Source organism: Papilio polytes, unplaced genomic scaffold (assembly GCF_000836215.1).
Source record: "Papilio polytes unplaced genomic scaffold, Ppol_1.0 DF824437.1, whole genome shotgun sequence".
Classification (NCBI taxonomy): Eukaryota; Metazoa; Arthropoda; class Insecta; order Lepidoptera; family Papilionidae; genus Papilio; species Papilio polytes.
The window spans coordinates 42,500-68,861 of record NW_013524767.1 but is presented as its reverse complement, the minus strand read 5'-3'; the positions used below and the strand labels follow the sequence as shown (position 1 = coordinate 68,861).

At 34.1% G+C, this 26,362-nt stretch overlaps 2 protein-coding genes across 4 annotated transcripts; one reads left to right on the top strand and one right to left on the bottom strand.

The window, feature by feature from the left end:
* LOC106110661 (protein cab-1) lies at window positions 1-23,560 on the top strand. Its single transcript, XM_013292557.1, has 8 exons — window positions 1-84; window positions 8,596-8,750; window positions 13,814-13,922; window positions 14,396-14,540; window positions 17,804-17,950; window positions 19,009-19,161; window positions 21,139-21,241; window positions 22,552-23,560. The coding sequence occupies exons 1-8, from the start codon at window positions 24-26 to the stop codon at window positions 22,648-22,650; spliced, it is 972 nt and encodes a 323-aa protein (XP_013148011.1). The 5' UTR covers window positions 1-23; the 3' UTR covers window positions 22,651-23,560.
* A 378-nt stretch (window positions 23,561-23,938) lies between these two features.
* LOC106110568 lies at window positions 23,939-25,773 on the bottom strand. 3 transcript variants are annotated; one of them, XM_013292459.1, is made up of 3 exons: window positions 25,645-25,773; window positions 24,793-25,049; window positions 23,939-24,187 (listed from the first exon to the last, which is right to left on the bottom strand). In XM_013292459.1, exons 2-3 carry the CDS (start codon window positions 25,035-25,037, stop codon window positions 23,968-23,970), a joined length of 465 nt encoding a protein of 154 aa, XP_013147913.1. In that variant the 5' UTR covers window positions 25,038-25,049; window positions 25,645-25,773; the 3' UTR covers window positions 23,939-23,967. The 3 variants fall into 3 exon arrangements, with proteins under 3 accessions (XP_013147913.1, XP_013147905.1, XP_013147896.1); XM_013292451.1 differs by lacking the exon at window positions 25,645-25,773 and adding an exon at window positions 25,237-25,365; XM_013292442.1 differs by lacking the exon at window positions 25,645-25,773 and having other exon boundaries at window positions 24,793-25,102.
* Window positions 25,774-26,362: the final 589 nt, after the last annotated feature.

Genomic DNA, 26,362 nt, shown 5'->3' with positions numbered 1-26,362 from the left:
TCTGTGCCGCGACAGCCGCCACGATGCTTGCTATCCGGATTCTAGTGGTCGTCCTGACTGCGTGGAACATAGCGGAGAAAAATGGTAAGTTAATACTTTTACGTGTTTTTTTTTTATTTTGCCTATTGTGTGCTGTCGCGTTTATTCTTTTATGATTTTAGGAGAAGCCCTGCGATTTTTTTATTTATTTTAAAGTATTGAGTAAAGGAGTTTGCGGTGGTATCAGCACGTTTGACACCTGTTACTCGGCGCAACATTTGTAACTTGCCGCCGTTATCACTGCTGTGCTTTTGTTTTTAAATTTGTTTTTGTCTTTGCGTTTATTAATATGTTAGTTATAAGTTAATTTAAGGTCGCGTTTTTCGTCAGATTCGTTCATTTGTATTCTTTAATACATTTAAAACGGGATAAAGTTAAGAAATTAAACTTTAGTGAAATTTGAACAATTTTTATTGAAAATATTTTAAAAATAAATGACAATAACGACGTTCTCTCAAAATTCTTAAATAAATTAAAATCGGGAAAAAGTTGATTCAAGACGGCAAATAGTTAAACATTTTTATAGTTACTATTTTTTTTAATCATGAGAGTTTTATCTTGTACAATTAAAATACTTTGCTAACATTTTGACTTTCGAAATCATTTAAAATAAAAAATACATTAAGAAAAAAAAATATTGATATAACTAAAAGATTACTTCTCTTATTCCGACGGATTTGGTTAATTCTTAATTAAATGAGATCAAATAAAAAAAAACAGTAACAAATAATACATCGATAATAAGGATAGCACAAACTATTGTTTTAAATAACTGCAAGTTGACTTATTATTATTAATAATCATATTAAATTATAAAATTACGTTTTATTTTACTGCTGTGCGCATTTTAAAAGCCTAAATAAAAATCTAGTTTACGCCCGCGACTTCATCCGTGTGGTATTAAAAAAAAACAAAACAAAACAGTCTATGTATTCCTTCAGACTATCCTCTACATCTATACCAAATTTCATTTAAATCCGTTAAGCCGTTTAGGCTACAAACTCTAACAAACATCCATCCAAACATTCGCATTTATAATATTAGTATGATAATGTTTTTTTTTTAAACAAATGAATTATTAAAAATATAATTAAGGATTAAAAAACCTTGTTTAATACAAACAGATTGATAGTTTTTTACGCTGTCGATCCTGTAACTTATGAAATTAAAAGTTGTCCCAGTATAAAGTTAGATTGCCCTATCAAACATCAACAGTTGCCAATGAAGCGGTGGCCTATAAAAGTTGCCTCAACTGCCGCGGCAACTCGACAAATTGTTAATACTAATAAAGTTGTACTGGAACGAAAACCGATTGGGTAAAGAGACAGCTTATAAAGTTTAAACTTCACGGAAGCATATTAAATAATACTTTTAAAATGCAATTATTTGTCCATAGTACTTTTAGTAATATTAACACGTACTTAAATAAATAACGAAAACGATCTTTATCGTTTCAAAAATGCTTATAATAATTCTGGCTGTTTATAATTAAAAAGAAGAAATAGACAAATGTCATTTGACATATTGTTTTTACAGTAAAATGGTTTTCACATTAAATTCATGACTCCTGTTTTATCGTTATTCTTATTTAAAATATAAAATTAAAAGCCACGTTGCATATAATAATGATTCCAATCTTAATAATAAATAAAAAAAAATGCAAATAATTATAAATGCGAAAGTTTAGATGGATAAATATCATGTTAGAGTTTGTAGTCTAAACGGCTAAACAGATCTCGATGAAATTTAGCATGTAGATGTAGAGGGTAGTCTGAAAGGACACATAGGCTATTTATTTATGTATTTTTTAATTCCACGCGGACCGAGTCGCGGGCGAAAGCTAGTAAAACATATATCAAACAGAAAAAAACAATTTAAGGAAACAGTTTACACTACCAAGGACAAGAAGTACTTGATATACGCATTTCAAGTTTATTTCCTGTGTTGTATCCCGACATATATTTTTTATATTGATGCTGACCGTGAATTTAATCCAGATACGTGTTGCTATCTTTATTTTTTTAGAAATAAAGCAAGATGGTTATATAGTTCTTATACATACTTACGATAGTCTAAGCTCACCATGGTACGTCATCATATTCAAATTGGCTGTTTTTAAAACGTTTGTCGCGAAACAAATTATTATTCGACCTCCTATGATTCTAGTTGACACGGGATTTTTTCCCCGTTTAGAGTTTTTATAAAACTGTTGCATATATACAACGACAAACGGAAATAAATTCAAAATGATATACGCAAAAGTATTTTTTTTAACAACGCTTTAATATTCGGTTCAATGAAATATGTTACAAGTTTTAATCTACAAAAATATTAAACCTAACTAGATACCAATCGGTACCAATCGGCCTTTTTTATTGCAAATATATAAAATCTTCATCATCATCATCATCACCAGCTCACTATACGTCCCCACCGAGGGGCTCGGAGCCTACCCTAAAGTTAGGGTGACTAGGCCATAGTCAACCACGCTGGCCAAGTGCGGGTTGGTTGACTTCACACATATCTTTGAATTTCTTCGCTGATATGAGCAGGTTGCATCACGATGTTTTCCTTCACCGTAAGAACGTCGGGTAAATTATGTACATATGAAAATTCGAAAAATTGAAAATCACATTGGTACATGGCGGCGGGATTCGAACCCAAGACCTGTAGATTACAAGTCAAGTGCTTAAACCACTGAGCCACCGACGCTCTTATAAAATCTTATAAAACCTATATTTAGTTGAAGCGATAACTTTTTGCCCCTTTTTAAAAAACTCGAAAAGACAAAATTTGACGCAGTTTTACGGAGAATTATGAAAAGCTAGTTTTACACAGAAAACGGTCCGATTTTTGACCAAAAAATGTACACTTGGTATAATTCCCTCATCGAGACAAGTTATGCGAATATAAAACAGTCGACAGATTGGCTAACAACATTCAAAATGTTTTTTTCATTGATCACAATGATAATAATACGATTTGTAGTTGTCTATAACTAAATATTTAACTACTAAATAATTTATTATCGTCTGCTTTGCTTTTTAAACGGGACACGATTTCGCAAACATAGCTAAAACGTCGACATTTTTTATATAACTAACGAATTAAATATTACATAATAACTGTACTCATATTTCAAATAATTGACAATAACACTTACTAACTACTTTAGAAAGTATGTAACAATAATATGAAGATATTATTTTGTTTTGAAACAACATTTATTAATTAAATACGGTTTCCAATAAATACGACTCCACGCTTATTCATCAATATTACGAGTAAATACTGGCTATCGCCCTCGATTATGTCCGCGTGAAATTTAAAAATCAGAAATCTGTTCAGCGGTTTTGGCTACAAACACTAGCAAAATCCCTCCATCTAAACGTTTGCTTTTATAATATTAGTAGGATATCTTACTTACATATAAGTGTGAAAGTGTAAGGTGCGCAATGACCGATGCTACGCGGTGTACTGTAATGAATTAAGAAACATTACGAAGAAATCCGTACGAAGTTACAGGAAAACCAGCCAGCGACGAGCCCCGATGCGAATGTTATATTACACTACGTAACATCGGCCAGTACCTTAAGTTAGGTACCGACTAATGTTACGGGATGTAATGTAACATGTTACATGGCGAACATTCATGGAGTCAGAAAGAAAAACAGCAAGTTTAGTACCTACAGGTGTAATATAAAGCCTGCTGCAAACGTTCAGTTGACATTTTAACACAGAATCGAACTGTTCGGTTACACTGACATTTTGACTCTTCGGTTAAAACTTTTAGATATACGTCTGTACCGAGTTTATACCGCGTAACGTCGGTCTGTTTGCACTAAACGCAACAGCTAAACTAATTTGGTTGTTTTACCAATTTTATTTTCTGTCCTAGACGAACGAAGTCACGGGCCGCAAGCTAGTATGTTCATATTAAGTGCAAACATTTATTGTGGAAAATTGTTTGTAATAAAACGCAGTTAATAAAAATCCTAGACTGGTTTTGATTATTTCGATTCCCAAGTTGACCCGTCGAAATGAAAATGTTATTGCGACGTATTGATTCCTTATAAATTAAATTGTGCCAGTGCAAACTTATACAAACTTCAATCATACGACTGAAGTTTTGTTTACTTTGAACGATTGGCGCCTGACGGCTGGACGATGATGAGGAGTTGATAATTGCGAGTTACCCTTAACCTTGCGGTTGTACTCGCTACTTTCTTTTATCTCTTATTTACATTTTGCGTGCTGTTTATACCTTAACCATTGGACATTCAAATGTTTGACAATTAATTGCTTAAACTATCGGATGAACAAGCACAATAATTTAGTGTAGTTTAATTAAATGAACACATTTGATCCCACTTCTAATTTTCTGACCGTACACTTTGACTGCGGATATCTGTTGGAAATATGTTTTTAAATGTTCCGACAATGTAACTTACGGTTAACCTTTAGGTTCAAGCTCACGGATAAGTCTTGCAGACAGGTTTATACAAACAAATCCATATAAACATTTCTGTCCGGCTTAACTGGTTATGAAATATTCGTCAGTGATGTGCAGATACGAATTCCAATGGCATAAATTGACATGCATACGATGTCGGATTCTGATCGAAATAATCCCGACAGTAGTTACTGCGATCAAATTAACCTCACATCAACCTCGATGGGAATTCGTGGCGCGGGAACAGATGCATTTGTCGGATTCTTTAAATTTGAAACCAAAAATTACATGTACAATGTACTTTTATACTATTGTACATCTTTCTAAAATGAAAACAAACAGGAATTAATTGTTGTATATTAATAAAGAAACAGATAAAGTAGACATTGATGAATGAGAACATAATAAGTGTTTACAATATCAAGGTGACGAATACTTCTCGAAGCTTCTGATTAAGACATTAATTTATTTTAAAACGCATTTAACTTTATTGTTTACTTGTAGCATCTCGTATAAATACCGATCTCCAATTATCAGCTACTTTTTTATGCGTGTCTTTTTTACGTGTTTTAGTAAACAGTTTATAATACTTTTGTACAACTAACCGATATGGGTATCACGATCATCTCCCCTGCCTTATCCTATACCCGTAGGGTTGGCGCACCGGGTTTTCGTCCTCCAAAGCACTCTATCATCCGTCATCTCAGTCATCACTCCCTTCTTGATCATGACTCCTTTCCATCCATCCATGTCTTTCTAGGTCTACCTCTACCGATGTACCCCTCCACATTCATAACTTACTTCCGTCTTGTTACATGCGATTTATCCCTTCTCATAACATGCCCATACCACTATAAAATTTTAAATATGGGTATCACGATAAAATTGTAAAATTAATCGATTAATTTCTACATAAAATTGGACTTTAAAATTTCTTTAAATATAGTTTGAATTCAAAGGGTCAAAGAGAACCTTGCGATGAGACTTAACAAGGTTACATCTTAATCGCCCGGGGGCGGCTCACGTCAATGGATAAATAGTGCTTGTAAATGAAAGATGAATGTTTTCAAATCCCTTTATCTAAACTCCTTAAATGTCTCTAAAGTTTTAGAAGCTTTTTAAAAATTGAAAAGTTCTTTGTTTAAGTATATAAAATGTTAAATGTAACTAACATTTTTTTTAATAATAACAATATCTATAAATGACAATATTAAAACTTACATCTTTTTATACTTTTGGAACAATTTACTTTTTTCAGAAATTCATTTATCAGCGATTAAATCTTATTAAATAATGTTTTAATTTATGGAAAAGTATGGTTAGTTTTGGAACAAAACTCTACCTTTGACATTTAACTGCACGTGACATAAAAATTACATCGCATAGAAAAATATTGAGTTGCAATTATAATCGTAAACAACCCTTTGGATGTAACTATGAATACCGGACAGTCAACATATATGCGCAATACCCATAACAAGTGTTTTAAGTTAATTAAAAAAAACAATTGCGCAGAAGGCAAGGTCGTCAACTACATGTGAATGCACGAGCTTGACATTAAGTCCATTGAAGTTTTTGTTTATATTTACTAAAGCGATGCGTCGAAGAAACTTATCAAAGTGGAAACTATCGTCTATTTGATCTGAATTGATGGAGTTTTCAAGACGCAGATAGGTTTGGAATCTCTGTAACGAACACAAACATTAGATATATTGTAGGAGGTATTTGTAAAATAACGGTGGCGCAGTTCAGAGCTTAATTGGACCATAATCTATACTACCAAGTTCGATTCCGCACACCAAGGTGTTTACCGAATTTGAAATATACATTTATACGACGTTTACTAAAGGACAGCATAATGATGCGACCCGGATATACATATCTGTGAATAAATTCAAAGTTAACTATGGCCTCGACACTTTTAACTTAGGGTAGATTCCAAGTCTCTCATTATGGACGTCTGTTGTACTGATGGCGATCATCAAAAATAGTTATTGCTACCTATCTTTCATCGAAAATGCATATTTTTATATTATCGTCGTTTTAAACTTATGAAAGTATGAAAGTTGTAGGACGATGTGAAACTTATAACTAACTTAAGTAGGAGGACAAACTTCCGTTCACTTTCAAACGAAGTAGGAATTTTCCTGTAAATAGTATAAGTTCAAATGTCAACCGGATGCTAGATATGTATAAATAAATAAGCATTCTACTCGTATAGTAAGGTTTTAGAAAATACTAGATTTTTATGAGAAATTACGTATAAATTACCTATAAAATCTAATTGAATTCATTAAGTCAGTCACATAATGAAGAGTACGACTTCGATATATGGATTTTGTACAATCATTGGTAATGAAAAATTTTAGTTTTATCGCGATTTTCATAACAGTTATGTATGAAGATAAAATGTTTTAAATTTTATAATAGATTCTACACTCAAGTACACATTGTTGAGCAACGCTAACTTGGCGGCACGTGTACCACAAGCGATTGAAACTTGCTAACTTTAACATGCTCTTAAATACTTTATAAGTTATCGAAGCTTTTCAAACTCTAGACTATCGTTTGATAACCGCTAAAATCGATACACGATCCTTGTCGTTACTTTGAAAATTATTTAAATTGCTATTGCAATAAATACATTCTATTTTTCGATTACGACTACTGTACTATTTAAATTTGAATGAAAAAAACTTAAGATTTTCTACTAAATGCAAATGCCAAACGAAATTCATTGAAGTCGAGTTTAATACAGGAAAAGAAAATTTAAATTTCATTTAACTTCTTAATTACAAATATTGTAGAGTTTTGCAAAGTTTGCGTTGAGTGCAACGTTTTTAATTAATTTTACAAACTTAGACACGGGAACGCGTCTTCGCTTCAAGAATCTTTAAACTAAATAGAAATATCAAAGAGTTCCTACGCTCACTAAGTTTATAAACATATTAGTTTTGAATTTAACATAAATTATAATTTAATTTGTTATACTAAAATTCTTACTGAAGTACATTTTAAATACTTCGGTAAATATTTCAATTACTTCCACCTAATGCATAAATTCCTCCAGTTGCATGTAAATCAATCTGTGGTTACGGGAATTCTCCGTTGCAACTCAACGGAGATTTGTTTTAAATGAAACTTGAGCGTGTAATTAAATCGATTGAAGTTAAAGGAAGTAGCTTGCGGCTTCCAACATTTATTAATTTAACGTAAACTTTATTTACGAATGGAGAAAATCGTTATCGTGTTTATAGAAACAACTACAGAGTTGTCATAGGTATTTTAACAATTTTAAAATGATATAGACTGTATATTGTAATACAAAAAAGTATTTGCTGTGCGATATAACAACTTAAAACTAATTTATACATTTTCCTACAATGTAATTATAATTTAACGTAAGTTTGAATGCGCTGAAGACATTAGAAAAGCGTCGTGGCTTAAAAAAAAATATACTTCATGCTACTAATATCAAAAACTCGAAAGTTTGGATGGATTGGATAGATAACTAGTTAATATCTTCAAAACCGAGATCATTGAAATTTAGCCCAGATGTACAACGTAGCCTGGATGAACACATAAGCTATACATTTTTTATTGTCGCGCTGACAACGCGGGCAAGCACTAGTGTTTCTACACATGTGTTAGTTAGCGTCTGCTATCAGTTTGCGTATTTTAGCCGGCGTGACGTCACTTCGCGACACTATTCCTCCGATAACGAGGTGTCCCTTCGATGAACTCTGTTACAAAACACTAGTGATTGTTGCTACTAAACATTTAATTGTCTTCTATAAATACAAAACATCACTTTTATTTAAACATTTATGTTTCAATTAAAGAAATAATCTGTTGTAAATATAATAATAAACTAGCTTTCGCAAGCGACTCCGGCCGCCGAATTTGATAAACTTAGTAAGCAGCCTATTCCTTCCGGACTATGTGCTTCATCTGTGCCAAATGTCGAAGTCCGTTCAGCAGTTTAGGCTACAAACTCTAACAAACATCCATCCATCTAAACTATCGCATTTATAATATTAGTATGATTTTACGTTGACATGTAGCAGGTTGATGTCTCTTTTTAATTCATGTTTTTCTTGCAGTCAAAGGGGCGGAGCCTCCTGGGAACCAAATTCCGTATATAAAGAAACTCCGGGCCCTCCTGACTGAGTCCGAAGTCCCCACGGTTGTCGACGGCAAGCCGACCACCAAGACTGTGGTCTACAAAATACCAGAAATCGAAGATTGGCTGGAAAAGGTAATTAATGATTTATCATTTCGTTGGCGCAAAGAGTTACATCTTAAGAGATGTAAAGCATTATATTAAAACATCTTACAGGTAAGATAACTCTTTCCGTCGATTAGATCGAAATTCTGCAACTTGTATCCTTTTCAAACTTATTGGTATAAAAAACATATAAAGTACCTAGCCTGGTGAGAGAATATGACATGTCAGCTACCTGCTTTTTAATATTGTAAGGAGGGCGACAGAATTTGGCAGACTACGACCGGCCAACCTTTGACACTTATGCGGGCGACGAAAAGTCATGGACTAGCACGACACCTGGTGACTTTTTTCACATATCCCTAAATTAAAAAGGACAATGTCAATATAACAGGAAACCCGAAGTAGCAAGTGTGGTCAAAAAAAAGTTAATGCGATTATAACAATGTCATAGTTGGTCAAGCAATTTTATAATTTAGCACATGTTTACATTGCTAGAAGGCTTCGATATATTGCATTGTAATTGGCAAGTGACATTTCATAGACATGGGTAGGAAATAAACATCCTCGACTGGTACAGAGGGATGAAGCGTACCAAATGACGCTTCGATGCAGGCTATAATTACATCCGATAACCTACAACAGACTGTTTGCTTTACAAAAGTAAATTAACAATTTATATCACACAATTCATTTTAATTGAATTTTCTATATTTATTGAAAACTTATTTATTTTTGAATCGTACACGAAATATGACCGGTAATTGAATTTTCATACAAAAGTACATTTTTTTGTTTGTATACAGCTGTCCAGTTAGTAATAAAATTGTTGACCTTTGTTTGTTTGTATGTTATAATTGTCGCTTACATTGATATGTAAATGCCGTAGCAAATATTGTCCATCGCATTAAAGCCGGGAACACACAGCCACGAGAGCGAATTAAAGCAACGGTTGATACATAGATTAAAAGGTAAAAAACTTTTCATCACAACGACTCAAATGAAATATAACTTTTAACCTGAAGTGTGATTGTGAGACAGAGTCACATATGTAGCGAATAATAACGATTTGTTGTCGCCATCGCGTCGGCGTCGGGGCGCGGCACTACTAGGCGTGAATCCTGTACGTGATAATCTTAAACTTAACGTGAACAAAGTCTCCATACACTTCGCTTCGCTTTGGTTTAGCTTCTATGTGTCACTGGCATAACTTAATGCAATAATCCAGCGCGAGCTCTCGCGAGCCTCGGACAAACAATTAACCACTTTGTGGTATTACGAGTAATACTGGTCGATAACAATATTCTCTGATCATAATTCTCTCTTATTATCTGGCACAGTTAACTCATTATCGCTATAATTTAATTACATTTTCGTTTTATTTGCACTATTTTCTATTAAAAAAAACAACGCCTACGCAATTTAAACTAGTCGTTGCCGATGCTTCGTCTGGACTCAAAGTAATAAATTATTCTTTCATGTTTCCATTTCGTTATTTTATAAAAACACAAACATTTCTTGCTTTATCTAAATTTTAATAGATAAAATTCATTTTAAATGAAATTGCCAATCTTTCCCTTGAGTCGATTACTTAAATATTTCTATATCGAGAATTTAACATTAGCAAGATACGCCTGTGGCGCCTCCGAAATTATTGATGTGAAATATGGATTTATCTCTCTTTTTCCATAAGTGAAAAGATTACAAATAATAAAAGCAAATCTGGAAATAGATGCTGAATGAGAAATAACAAATTAACGTCTATTTTCCTATAATTACGTTCTCGCAACTCGCAACCCTTCACGACAATGAAGATGTTTTCTACCCACTGACATCTGACAAACAAAAGAATTCAACGCTTATTGATCATGTACTCATGGTTCATTTGTCCTTGAGTATACTTGAAACCATACTTAAATACCGCAAATAGTTTCTTTAAAAGCAAGTAATGTTTTAAATTTTAAAGAGTCATGTTTACGTTACGTACTATAGATTGGTGACGAAATTTTCAAGAAACTCGATGAGGAGTTTTTACTCTAAAAATTGCCCACTTCAGAGATCAATTAAACATAGCCTTGCCAGGCTAGGATTAGGCAACCCGGTTACAACATGATTAAAAAAAGTGCTCTCTTACGTAATGTAGGTTTCATCAGGAAAACAAATGACGGAAGGAAAAACGCTTTGTATTTTCAATAGTATACATAAAATATAAAAAAAAATATGTCGTCAGTATGGGCTTTATTACAACGGAACGGTAGTTTACTTGATTTTGACGGAATATCACAGAAGTGTGTGTGTACGCTAGCACTTAACACACCCATAATGAATCGTTTTTTTTTTTTATTTCAACGCTAATAACACTTTTATTAACCGCAAAATAAAAACCCCACGTGCTTTCAAAACACCCTACCATAGGTTCAAAGCAAACTGGTTGGAGGCAATCTTGGTATTCGAGTATGTGACGAGAAAATATCACAATGACTTCACATGGGTTTTTAAAGTTACATGTGTAACCCTCAGAGACGAAAATAGAAAAAAAACACAATAATGTTTCGTCAGTGTAAATTTCATGGCCAGCTTCACCTAATTCGTTGTTTTAAAATCTAGATGAGTTTTTAAATAGGGCACGTCGACGTCGTGTATTTACTTATAGATGTACAGTCACGTAGAGTTGAGACTCGGAGCTTGTAGTCTGCAGAAATGTACACGATTGTACAAAGCGAAGCGTTCACGGCAGTTGCATTGTTACAACGGTTTCAATATACAGCATGGCATACATATATCACCGGCAAATTGTTTTCTCTGTGAATTACATATCACACATATTCGTTCAGTAAATGACGTATTTCACCAATTAAAAAGGAACATTGATAATAATGAAACTAGATTTCGCCCGCGACTCCGGCCTCGTAAAAAAAAGTAAATGTTCTATGTGTTTATCCAAACTTTGCTTTACATCTGTGTAAAATTTTGCCGAGATCCGTTCAATCGTTTAGGCAGTAAACTCTAATAAACATCCATCCATCCATACTTTCGCATTTACAAGATTAAAAATACCTTTAGAAATAACGTGTATTTTTACAGGAGATTTTAATTTTTTCTCTAAATATATACTTAAGATTTTATAAATAGGAACGATTCCATAATTTTAAACTAAAACTATGGAAACTATTAATTACATTAATAAAAAACTCTTCTATCGACGAGTAAGTAAACTTAAAAGTTTTTTATTTATGTTTTAAAATTCTAAATTATTTTGTGTATGTAATATATCAATATCACAAACCTTGGACCATGAAAATTTCAAAGTAAACAATCCATGGTAGAAGGTCAAGCTCCAATAACGTCAATAATTTAATTCTAAGCTCGTGCGACGAAGCTTCCATGGTTGAATAAATTTTTAAATTCGTTAACTCGAGCCGGTAGAGTGCTGTACATTTCCGACACGTGTATCGCCAACGTAACTAAAATTTAAAACCAATTAACACCTACCGCTATCTATAATTTAATCTATTTAATCTAACTCTTCTAAAATACATTTTAAATACTAAGATATACATGGTATGGTATAAAATTATTTAGTACTCTATATGTGTCTGACCCACCACAATCCCTTGGTTGCAGTCTTACCCAACTGTGCTCACAGAAAGAGAATATAAAGGGCAACTATTATGTAACAAATAAGATCCGTTAGGATCTTCTGTGAAAGAAGTTTCTTAATGGAGAAAACATTCTGAAAAAATAATCGTTCCTCCCATTTAAAGTTCTAATTGGTTGCAGATAAAACTAAAGAAAAAAAGTGCCTGACGTGTTATACGTGTCATAACGTATTTAAAAACACATTGTTGTTAATGTCGAAAGTTAAAATCCTAACTACGTAGACTGCATCGTGATAAAATAACTTCCAAAACTTCATTATATCCACATCCTTCCCATACTGTCGATAACTAGTTCTTCCTGCAGGAAGTTTAGGCGGGTTTACTAACTATATTATCTCGAACATATTACCCTAACGGTGCTGATAGGAATAGCTATCGGAAATCTAGTTGTGTCTATTATTTACAAAATCTTTATGCAACCAGTTTCCTACTCTCTGGTAATTTTGTTCGATGAATTACAGAGAACACGGTCGAACATTGGTCGAATTTGGAGCATGAATTATGTTTGTTTTTTTTTGATTTAAAATAAATTTTCCAATAAAATTAAATTATTTATTTCATTATCAGTAACTTAAAAAGGGATAGAAATTACTTTAAGGGCTATCGTCGTCGTGATGGTCGTCACTTAGGGTAGGCTCGGAGCCCCTCAGTGGACGTTTAGCTGATGATGACTTATCACCAAAGTAGGGAGTCTATATGTGTTGTTTTTATGTCGGTATCCAACATTAAATGAAACATCCATCTATACATTTTACTTTAATAGTTATTAAACTTTAGTAATTAAATTCATACGAATGATGAATTTATTTCTAGTTCATTAAAATTGCTTTGTTAATTTTCGCATGTTTTAAATTTAAAATGTGAATATAATATGTAATATAAGTTTCTCGGAAGCTGGTTCGTTATTCACATATTAAATGTGAATTCTAGGAATACTTGCAACAAGCGGTCCGCGAACACAATATATGACAAACTAGTTGATGCACTCGACGTTGCTCGCGTTCACATTAGTTATAACTTTCCGAATCTATCTTACTTTTTACTAATATTATGAATGTTAAAGTTTGGATGGATGGATGTTACCACGTATCTCCAGAACTGCACCTGGATGAATTTTGGTATAGATGTAGAACATAATTGAATTATGTATAATTAAGATTAATTTTTTTTTAATTAGGCGACGATGGCGTTTCGCGTGATAGCTTAATAAACACATTATTACTGAATATTTAAATTTTTTCATTACGCGCGGACGTAGTGGTTACAGATAGTCTACATTAGTATTAAAAAGAGGAAAAAATTGTATTTTTGTATGTATTGAAATAACTCAAGACTACTGTGCCGATTTGATCAATTTAAAAAAGGCTATATTTTTAAATTTCACAATCAAGAAGCCTTGAGCAACAGCTAGCCTTTTATAAAATTACTTGTTCTTAGATGCTGCGTAACAGCAAAAGGTCCACCGACTTCAGTGACATTACTGAGAGGCCATTCGCCTATTCTCCGGAGACTACGAGCTACTACTACGTGGAGGAAAACCCCTTCCGTAAGTATCAAAAACATCTTACTAACTCTTTGTGCAATGCCACGTTATTCTCCAGATCTATATGTCTTTTACCATTAATCACTCCCTTCTTTATCTTGTCAAGTTTCATACAATTCATCTCCACCATCTCTGTAAGATGCGTAATGTATTTTTACTGCTAAATCATCTTTATCTTGTCCCGACAGAAGGTCGGCACAGTATCTGCTGCTCCTCCATACATATCTATTAGCCGTCATATCTGAATTCACTCTCTTCTTAAGCATATCTTTCACACAATCCATCCATTCTTACTTCGGTCTTCCTCTATCTTTGTAGCCCTCTACATTTAATCTTAACACTGAATATAATTTGTTAATCAAGGATTTACAACCATTTTTTAAAACCTTCAAAACTTGAATTGCGGATTGGAATCTGATGGATAATCAGTACCATTTAAGATGTAAAATTATATTGATATAATATTTTGTACCCAGATGTGGCTCAGCCAAAGGTTGAGACGAAAACAATCCAGGACCAAACAGACAAGATGATCATGCCGCGCAAGACCAGGCAAGAACAAGCAGGTGAAGACAAAGAAGCGTTAGTGGCAGATGAACTCGATGACCTCGCCAGCGGACTGTAAGTTTTATCTTGATCTTATTAAATTATACTTCTAACGACTCAATTAAGGTGCCTTTCAAGCTAATTAAGCTTTCCAATTAATTCATTTGTACTATTTTTCTTTTTCAAATATCGCAGTATCATTCCATTTCCAATCTGAATCAATTTTTAGAATTCCATTTGAAAAGGTAAACATCGATGGCGTCGTTATCGTAGTTGAAAAGAGTTCACCTTTAGATGTTAATTAAAAAACAAATTTAGACCTAACTGTAATTCATTTCACAAAAAACATTTGTAGACAAAAATAGCTTTTGCCGGCGGCATCGTCCATCTTTTCTCTTCAATGGAGATTTTAGTAACTTAATTCCGATTATAACTTTTTATTTTATGTCTTTATAAGTTCTTCGTATCTTAGCATTAACTACTTAGTGTAAATCTGTTTAAGACTAACTCGATGGCTCCCCTCCCCTTGGGGACTGTCGGCTAAGCCGTTACTTTATTTATTAAAATACTGTTAAATATGACGTGTTAATCTATAAATTTAAATTAATCTCTACTTCACTTCGTCATCGAGTCACACGTGAGCAGATGGAGCAAGTTCGAGAATGTTTAATTGTGTTTATTTTTATCAAAGTAAGCGAAGGTATAGGATATACATTTTTTGTAGATTGACCGATAGCAATACAGAATTTCTCTAATCAAAAGTCTGAACGAAAATCCATTTCACCACTAGGTCAATTTAAATTTGTCAATCTGTACCATGGAGTGTGGTTTTATAACGTTCCACGCTACAAAGGATTTCTATTAAAAAATGGTCAACCAATCAACACACAACCTTGCTGTGTCGAGTTTCCCAATTTGATATGTCGGTAGTTTCACGTTGATGACGTAAAGGTTAAAACTTTTATAAAAAATAATTTCTCTGACGTCATTGTTCCGAGTGAACAATGCACTGAAAGCCTTTTTAATCACGACTGACAGTTTTATATAATATTTTCGATTTAATACTTTATATTGGACTAGCTGTTCCCGTGCGACTTCACCCGCGTGGAATTATAAAAACTTTCTTGTATTGTTTACATTTGTCAAATTATCAATTGCAAATGTCAAAATGACTTGATGACAAAGCATAGCAACCTTGCTTCCTTGATGTTGGCAGCAACTTATGGTCTCTTTCCCACATTAGCCTAAAGCGTGACGTAAGTGAAGGGCTTTTCAGTAAAAAAAGAATTATTAAAAATTATGTTGTAATTGCTGACATCTTAGGCAACAAATAAGTGTGTGTTTACACTTTATTATAACAGTATAGATATTTCCGAGAACCGCAAGGTGTTTTCTTCGTTTTCGTTGTTTAAGCGCGTTCGATTCTTATCTTTCACGTAACTTTACTCTTCTACAATTAACGTGCTAAATTTACTGGCCAGTACTAACACTTCGTACTCACTAAGGAGGTCAGATACGTCACACTTTAAGAAATATCGATAGAATCTATAGATAAGTCTAAGATATCAAGGATATATTGCATAGCATATTCAATCCAATCATTTGTCCGGGGAAGCGGTCATCGTTAACAATGATGACTGACCACCCTTACAAGTGCGGGGGGAGGGAGGGTCAGATGCGGCGGACGTTGACAATGAACTCTAGTGAACAATGGACCAAGCTCTCAATAGGGAGTCTGCTCACGTACATGTCAAACAAAACAACTCCCATGTACGAATTGGATACAATTTCAATATAATCTGCATGTAAATTTGTACCACCAACATCCCATGAATTTACTGTACCCCCGTTATGAAAATATATTAAAGCATCACTTTTAATTGTCAGTTAAGTAACAATGAACACTGTTTTAATGGAATCGAATCTTACACTCGTTTTGATGAATCTAGACTCTAAACCTAATGTCTTAGAATCTTAGCTACTTGTACAAATGAACATATCTTCGTTGTTCCATATATTAAAGATATATTACATTACAGTGATAGTCACATAAAGGGCAAGCAAGAAAAAGCTTATTAAGAACAATAGGACAGTAACATCTATGTCATTGTTATATTTAAAAGCCTGTCTAATACGTGGAGAATTCACCTTATTCTTATTATAGCGGTTACAGTCTTTATTTTGATATCTTTTGTATTACTTCATAATAGACTGTGTACTTTCTTTTATAAGCCGTTTAATACAGATAAGGGTGTGGATATACTAGTTCGTATGGTTCGATTTTAACTCCACTTAATGTTTAATGAAAAATTCCTTCGTGACAATAACAGTAGATAGAGTATTAAATTCCAGGGCTAATATGGAATACCGACTGCCTGTCTCCTTAATACCAGCCAATCTACGCTGGTTGAAAATATTGCACCCGTCTGTTACAGAAACTAATACTGAAGAGAGGTGAAAGTAGTTTGTACACTTAATGCCAAAATAAATATCCGATCTCGAACGATGATTGTGCGTTGTGATTTTTAAAACATTTTGATCCAATTTGGTTCTTTCATCACAAGCAATCGAACATGATGTATGTAAGTTTTAACGGCGATCGAATGATTATCTGTTCAATGTTTTAAAAAGTAAAAGATATCTTCGGATCGGATATACATTGCGGCCGTTAGACCAATCCCCCACACCCCGTTCCCCCGAAACTGTTAGTCGTATCGAAACACAACATTTCTCCAACTAAATATCGATTGGTCTTTATTTTCAAAAAAAAATATTCAAAATCAACTTTCATAGTGAAATGTGATGTTCGATTTATTGCTTGAATTTTTCTCTGTTCTGTTATTTAAGTTTCAGTATTTACGTTCATTTAAACAGCTTACGTACAGTTAAGTCTTTCTTCTTAGAAATGTTTCATTTATGAGAAGTTCCTTTGATTACATTTTAGTTTTTTTATAAAAGAGTCTTGATTATGTTTTGACGGATTATTTTGTTTTACCAGAACTGTTTTTGAGCATGTCACATTTCAAGTTGTCTAGTTAATTAACGGTTTTGTGTGTAGAATATTTGTTAGGAAAGTAGCTTAGTTAAATACGGTAAGAATAAACGAGTAAATTTTTTACGAGAATCGGTTTGCGGCCGCGAGACTTATGTCTAACCGAACGCGTGCTTATTTACTATTTGATTATAAACCACTACATTATACATAAAGATATCGATTTTAAGTCACATATATAAATTCATAGTTGTCTCCTTAACCTAATACAGCTCGTTTAATCGTACTGTTTAAATGTATTGTGTTGCTAAGTTTGGCTTGTTCTAACTGTACACGACGTTTACAGCGACAGCACGGCCAGACCTCGGCTTACCTTCTTCTACGATACGAATGCCTCCGACCTCTCCGACTCTATCTATAGCATCGGAATCCTGATCGGCGTTATTGCTGCCATCACCGTATCCCTTGTTGGATTGACCTACGGACTCTACGTGTAAGTATTTAAAATCACTTAGTGCGTGTTTCCACTGCCGATTTGTACAGAAAAATATACAGGTTCATGTTAAATTACAGAAAGTTTTTGAGATTATTACATTTTTCTAACATTTATTTGTTGATTGTTTTTTTCCTTTAAGCACATTAATGGTAATACATGATCGTGTATAAAAAGGAATAATCAGTAAAATTTGATGATCAAACTATTTCATGATATAATCGTAATTTATTTTTACGACCGTACGTGGTATGTTCGCATTCGTACGAGGACTCGAAGCCCAATAACGGCATTCATAATTTGTCAAGGATGTACCATTTCACCAGTCTGATTCTCATAGTTGACGCCTAACAATCTTTACTTATCAAGCTCTTGATTCAATCTAAATGAGTAGGTGTTTCTGCGTAGGTTTCTGCTAGCAATAATTTACTTCACTTAACACAACGTCACCGGCGATGTGTTCATGCAAGTCGCGCAATATGCATATTCTCTGATAAACCGAGCTGTATCGCGTCTGAATATATCTTCATATTAATTAATTTTCTTAACCTTACCTCAACCTTATCAGTCGTGCAAATAAACCGAAGCGAGTATACTTATTAATATTCAAAGCTTTTCTCATCGTATATGACGCGATCATCTGTCGGTAGATGTTTGTCAACTATGTTAATAATAAACACATTATGTTAATTATGGCAATGTAGCCACCGCATACTAAAATCTAGAATTATGGTATCAAATAGCCAAGAATTACTTATAATCTCTCTCTCACCGCATCGTTTCCACATTCCTTAGAGTCGTGACCGTCACAGCATTGGGCGGCATCATTTGAGTCTCTTCCCCTCGATTACTTACTACCTAATTGAAAAGACAATTAAGAACTTGACTAACTTTAGAGACAACCAACTGCACATAAAATTACTTATAAGCTTATAGTTTTTCACTTTCTTTTGTCAGTGACTTCTCCAATTATTGGGGGATATTTTAAAATGACAGATTGAAATCATTACTGACCTTCTTTCGGTCTTTATATATTTAAGTTTGGACATTGTGTTTAGTTTGTCGAAGAAGATTAAAGCAACCGGTGAGCCGGAATACCCCGCTTACGGTGTGACCGGCCCCTCGGATGTCCACGGCGACAGCAGGCTGGCGCACTCCGCCCACCTCTACCACTACCAGCACCAGAAGCAACAGATCATTGCTATGGAAAAGTAAGTCTTCAATTTTACAACAGTGATTCCAAAAAAGAGCGTCGGTGGCTCAGTGGTTTCAGCACTTGGCTTCTAATCTACAGGTCTTGGATTCGAATCCCGCCAAGTGATTTTCGAATTTTCATATGTACATATTATAATTTACCCGACGTTCCTACGGTGAAGAAAAAACATCGTGATGTAACCTACACATGTCGGCGAAGAAATTTAAAGATATGTGTGAAGTCGACTATCCGGCATTGGGCCAGCGTGGTTGACTATGGCCTAGTCAACTTAACTTAGGGTTTGCTCCGAGCCCCAATGGGGACGTATAGTGAGCTGGTGATGGAAGAATAAAAAATGATTCCTCAAATGATTTAGGTTGAACCCTTGGTTATAACTGGGCAGGGGTATAAATAAACGGGGTTTACTAATTAAAGAAGAAATATTGCTAGAGTTCACTGGAGACAAAATTATTTTTTTAGTACTAACAAACAATTTGTGAAACCTATGCTTTAGATCCATTTTTTAAAACCTCGAGATCCTAGATAGGCCATCAATGGTTAGCAATCGCAGTGAAAGCTTACAAAAAAATATCGTTTTAATTGGATCCACGTTCATAGGTTGTAAAGAACGAGTAGCTGAATGAAGTCTATTGAACTGAATTCATAAGAACAAAAAATGAAATTTCTATTAGACTAACTTGGAAGCTATAACAGCTACTTTTACATTGTTTTTTTTTTACAATTTGCTCCATTTTTATGACGATAGTTTTTTGACTTGTTTACTGAGACCTATATCATATTTAAATTATTAAACTGAGAGCAATTTAAAACCGAGTCGAGAGCTGCATCGACAGTACATCTCAACTGCACAAATTCAATTTCGACGTTTATTGAAAACTCCATTTCAGAACCGTCGCGCGATCGGATTTGAAAATAAATGCAAGGATTTTTTATTTAATCTCCGCGAGAGACGTTTTACCTTTTATCCGGGTGCACAGCGGCAAGTACACTTCGGCTTTCATAGAGATTTTCATTAAGGAAATAGGGCAGAATAACAAAAAACCATGATTAAGATATCGTCGATTTTAAACCCAAGTACTAATAAATTATCTGGATAAAATTCTAATAACGTCGTGCACATCGATATTCAGATGGTATTATTCTAGAAGGCACATAGTTATTTAAAAAATAGTAATGATAAAAAAAATCAGATGAAAATGAGTATAAAAGCCAAATCAGCTCAGAGCGCGGTGTCGCCCACGCCACGTTACTCGCACCCTCGCGCCCCCTGCGCCCCCTGCGCCCCCTGCGCACCCTCGCGCCCACGGCAGCTCCTCGATAATTTAAATTACATTTATATATTTCAATAGTTATTTGTAATTTCTATTCAATACGTTTAATCAGATTAAATTATCGGAATTTATAAATGAACGAATGATTGGAAAGCCTTAAAAATACAAAATGATACATAACTAAGAACCGATGCTGAGTTTTTAAATTAATTACTTTTATGTATTGAGAAATACTTGAAATAGAATTAAAGAAATCTTTTAACATATATGGAATTCGGTACAGACTAGTTATGCGACGAGATGATGGGGACATAAACCAGAAAGTGTTAAGATTGAATGTGGATGGCTACAAAGGAAGAGGAAGACCGAAGAAAGTATGGATGGATTGTGTAAAACAGGATATGCTTAAGAAAGGAGTGGATTCAGATATGACGGCTGATAGAGATGTATGGAAGAGCAGCACATACTGTGCCGACCCTCCGTAAGGGATAAGGGCAAGTGGATGATGATAGTACAGACTAGTTATATTAAAATAGATAGTAAAGACTACTTAAGTCCAAGCATGATGTCAGGGATTTAAGAGCAGGCGCTTACTTAACTAGTACGTACCATATTTTAACCACATAATTTAACAGGTGGAATCGTGCTCAAGAGCCAGTTTATTCTTTATAAAAACATTTTTTCCAACACTGTCTGTGTAGGGGAGTCGTGGCTGAGAACCGTCCTGGATCCGTGTCCGAGCCTGAGTCCGAGGAAAACGAGGAAGGAGATTACACCGTGTACGAATGCCCCGGCTTCGCGACCGTAAGTAATCCTCAGATAGCCTTTACCCAAAGTCGGTATTCTAGTGTACACTCAGCTGCGAATGCGTACCACAATAGGAAGAGTGAAATTTAATAACACATATGTAACTCCACTATCTATAGATGTCACTTATGAAAATTTAAAAGTCTTAATTTAGATTAAGTGACTCTTATTTTCGGTTTTGTGTTTCTTTCTACGTGCTTAATATGTCTTCCTCCATCATTATTTTCGACTAGACTTGCCCTCGTCGAATTCAGAAATCGTCGTTTAAATAGCATTGGATAAATTCCTTCTTTTGCTGTGATCTATGCCATTTCGTTGACTTTCTAATAAGACTAGATGTCTATGTTCTGTGTCACTTATTCCTTGACCATGTTTCCTCGTTATTGGTGTTCTCCCAAAGACAAAGGACTAAGTGAGGGAAGTGTTACGTTTGGTGGTCATCCACAAGTGCAACTGAGAGACTCCTAGGATACATCTGGTACCCTTGCACTTCTGCATGACCAGAAAAATACTTCCTCGTGCCTTTATAGAATTCGGCGACATGGCACCACGCCATGTCTTCCTGGGAATCTTTTCATCCCTCTGTTATAGTGTTTACAAGATCGACACGGATAGCCGGTGGGCTAACAAATACATAAAAGATATACCAAAGTTGCGAATTATCAAAACGAGATAAGTTTTCATGATTCGTCTCTTTATAGCTTTAATTTTTTACCTTTATCACGAATCTCCGTCCAAAAATGTGCTGATGAATGAGTGGTTTTTATGTATGTATATGTTTATCTTGAGATTTGCGCGCGAGAGCCTTTTTGCTTGAGGATCAGAATAAGATATTTACATACTTTTGTTTATGTTTAAGCCTGCTACATACGTTCAGTTCTAAATGACGATTTTAATTGAACATCGAACTTTGCGTGTGTTGCCAAAATATTATCTGTCTGTTGCACTGTACAATTAAAGATTTGCCTACACACACACAGTTTTAATTATCTGTCAGGACTAAACGTATGTAGCGGGCTTAAGTATATTAATGACACCGTAAAATTGTAAACTTCGTTAGTTTTGAATTGTACCAACTTCTTATAGTTTTATTTTTAATAGCTTACAATTAATTGTTTTTTTTTTTAATTAGAGTAATATTTTAGTTTTAGTTCTCACAAAAATAACTTAATAATGATTATCAAAGTAATTTAACAGAAATAAAATTAAATTATACTGTTAAATTGGTAATTTTCAAACGATAATTAGTAGACAGGTAACTAGGCTAGCGAAGTTTACAATTGGACGGTAAGACGGTGATGTTTCAGACTGGCGATATGGAAGTGAAGAACCCGATGTTCTCCGACGAGCCGACACCCGCTACACCTGGCAAGTGCGAGATCGTGCGTCCCCAGCCCAAGGAGTAATCAGCATAAACCCTAATCCCAGCGCACCTAATAACATAAACAAGGACAATTCTATTATCCCTCTCTCTCTCTCTTCGTATACTATATTCTGATCGACCGAATATAATCGATCCTTAATCAAATATGTTGTGCTTATAGTTCACAACTATATGTAATCGATAATGATATTAAATTTTAATGTTACGTAAATTAAGTGTCGAAGGTTATGCATAATACAATCCAAACTTAATGACGGCTCGCAATATCTAAGATCTAAGGTATCGTTGGGACAAACGCCTGCTTGCGCTTCCCTCCACCAGTCCTCACAATGGGCTTGCTACTAACCCCGAGCCGCCATGAAGTTTGAACATTCTAATATTATTATAGTTATTAAAAATTAAGTTTGTTCCCGGGCCAGGTGTGCTTAAAGCGCGGCCCGTTAGTTCCTTATATTAATTTGTTAACAACTTCCATAGTCTACTGAGTTATGTTTTTTATATAGATTATTCTAAATTTGTTATATGATTAAAACAAAGCATATATAAAATACCATTACCGCTATAAATTAATATTTAGAATAAATAGGAAAGAAATCGTCTATTTTTTCACGAAATAAGATTATCCGCACAAGTGACAAATTATCATAAAAATATTTGGATATAAAAAAAAAATACTTATTTACAAGATTTTACTGTAGAGAAAAACTAAATTTACTACTTACAATTATTATAAATCATCCATCCGTCAATCTGTTTACATGCGGATATAAAACACCTATATCTAACTAAATATGTAACCCCCTTTATGTTTGAAAACTCTGTTTTATTTTTTTAATTATCCGTAGACATAACATAATCGCATATGTATTGATATAAGGATAGTTTTAATTCATAATTGGATGTTATTTTCTTGAAATATAGTATAGAGCATATAAAATTGATGTTTTATTTAACAATATCCAATTGTATTACTAATTATCCCAGATTATAAATAAATAAATTGAATTTGTTAATAAACAAATCTTCTTATACTAAATGAAAATACTTACATGAAAAAACGATGTACTAGTAAGCCGCCACCTGGATTCGCCCAAATATCGTAGTGACCACTGTCCATAGACATCTGCTATTGCAAAAATAATGCCTATCTTGAATCAACTAAAGAGCTAAAACCATTAGTTAAAGAAAAAGGTGGGAAGAGACAGTGTTAAAAGTAAGCTGTAAGGTTTTTTAGACGAAGTCATAATTTCAGCGTCTTCCTGCTTTCAGTAATGCTTCCACATTTATAATAAAAAAAACTAAGGCCTTTTTCGATTTTTTTATTGAGTTAATAAGTAAATTACTGAACACCAGTAGGATCCGTCAGTATAACGTCACCCTCCGAAAGATTCGTTTCACAATCATCTTCTACTGCGACTATTGAGCCGGTCTTTTCTGTCGATTTCAGTCTTTTCAAATCCGATTCTATTCTCAGCAGTTTCTCCTTACAGGAGTTTGTCCGCCAAGGTCTTTTTGGATCGACGGTATTCATGGATTCTTCGCTCGTCACTTTTGCTGTTCTATTTTAAAGATATAATCATAGTTACTAATCATATAAATGCGAAAGTTTAGATGGATGGATGGATGGATGTCAGAGTTTGTAGCCTAAACGGAAGAACAGATTTTGATGAAACTTGGTATGAATGTAGAGGATAGTCTGGAAGAACACATAGGCTACTTACTTTTGTTTTTTTTTAATTCCACGCGGACGGAGTTGCTGGCGAAGGTGAGTAATTAATATTATCAAAAGTTTATTATTCAAATCAAATGATATATTGAAGTCAAATCTATGTAACTCGACTTGAACCTTGTTAAGTCGAAGTTCTCAGTGTGTTGAATACAAATGCAGTTCCTTTCCGCTGAACCACCAAATACTCGGTATGTAGGATTAGGGTTTGTAACACGAACAAATTGTACTTAAAACCTCGAATTTTAAAAGTCAGACTCAGTCAGACTGTAAGTCGTAGTTATTCCCGGACATAAGGATCAAATATTTCATATCTCGAATATCTTGTTAAGTAGATGACTCAATAATCTTTATCTACCTTGATTGAATACCCAAGCAGTTTTATTTTACATGTTTTACTTTTTTAATTTAAAAATGATCAAAGAATACGAATCTAACCTTTTTTCCTCGCCAAGTAATTCGCGTAACTTTCTCTCGTTTTCTTCTAATAGACCTTTATCGGGTATGTAAGGGTTCACATACTCTTCACCCTCGGTCCTACTTTGTTCGTCTGTTATTTCCTCAGGAAACTTCTCCTGCAAATCCTTTACCAGCTGCCGACACCGCTCTGGCAGCCTTTCTTCAGGTACTTCCAGGTCTTGCAGAAGCTTTGATAGTCTCGTCTTGTCGTCATTTGTAGACATTTTGACAAATATCTAAAAGCAACTTTGATATCATAAAAACATTTGTCATTGAGTTTGTCGAGGTATCTCTATGGTAACGTACATCTGTCACCGGTAAAACGTGAACGCCTCCCTTTTTTAATTTGCCTAGACAATGTGTAAAAACGCAACATATATCATATCAAGTGAATTCATTAGTAAGTTCATTGTTTTTGGTTACCTTGTAAATGTTATATTACGTTAACTGTTGTTTTCTGCGCAGCAATATGTCGAGACTTTATAATTTGACTAGGTAGTTACATTTTAAACAGGCGATATTCACGATGTACCGATAACATACCTAACACGCGCCATTTTATCGAATGATCCCATCTTAGGTTATTTATAAGAGGAAGTGATCTCATCTTGTAGAAAAAATTATGCTGCCTTTTATTTACAATGTCACCCTTGACACCATTGTCACCATAGATATGGCTTTATTCAACTACAATAGCTATTCTAGTTAAATAAAGCAACATTGTTCGAGTGCACTGTTAATATCAAGATATAGATAATGTAACTTTGTTGTTCAGCTTCTCTTTAATAGTTTATGAAGACTCAGGTTACAGAAAGGTTAAGTTTGCATTACTTATCTCGGAAAACACGTGTAATGCTAGAAACTTCCATACACGGGCGTCGCTAGCTGTTCTACACCAGAGTAGGGGCAGCTACCATAAACATGTTCATATTCGATGTAAATTTTATATTTATTTATATCTAGCCCTCTCCAACTGTCTGCGAGGAATTAAAAAAAAATAGTACCCTCTTTTCTACCAGACTACGTTCTTCAACTGTGCAAAATTTCAAAGAGATACTACACCTTTTTGAAGATTTGTATTCATAAATATCCGTCCACACTTTCACATTTATAGCATTGTATGAAAAATGATTTTTCAATTTTCTAAGGGTCGCCTAGGCGACGCATTTTGTTTCATATTTGTACTTTTAAAGGCCAATTTTTAATATATTAACAATGTTGATTAAATACTCGTGATTCATTGGTAAAATCGATTTGCTTACCAACCCCGAAATCCCATTAATCACGCATTACAACATCTTTTCAATTTCAATTAAATAAACTAAAATCCTTGAAAAGCGTGGAGCGTCGCGTCGCCAACTTATGGTATAGGGGGGGTGGGTAAGTCGATGATTATGAAGGGGAGGCTAGAAGTAAAAATCCTTTTTTATTCCCAAGTTAACGCTTATCCGACATGAGGTATAATTTGTAAAGAACAACGTAGTAGTCGTTTTTAAGTACCTAATCTGTTTAAGTTCCTCTGTGTTATACACCTCAGTATTTTGATTTA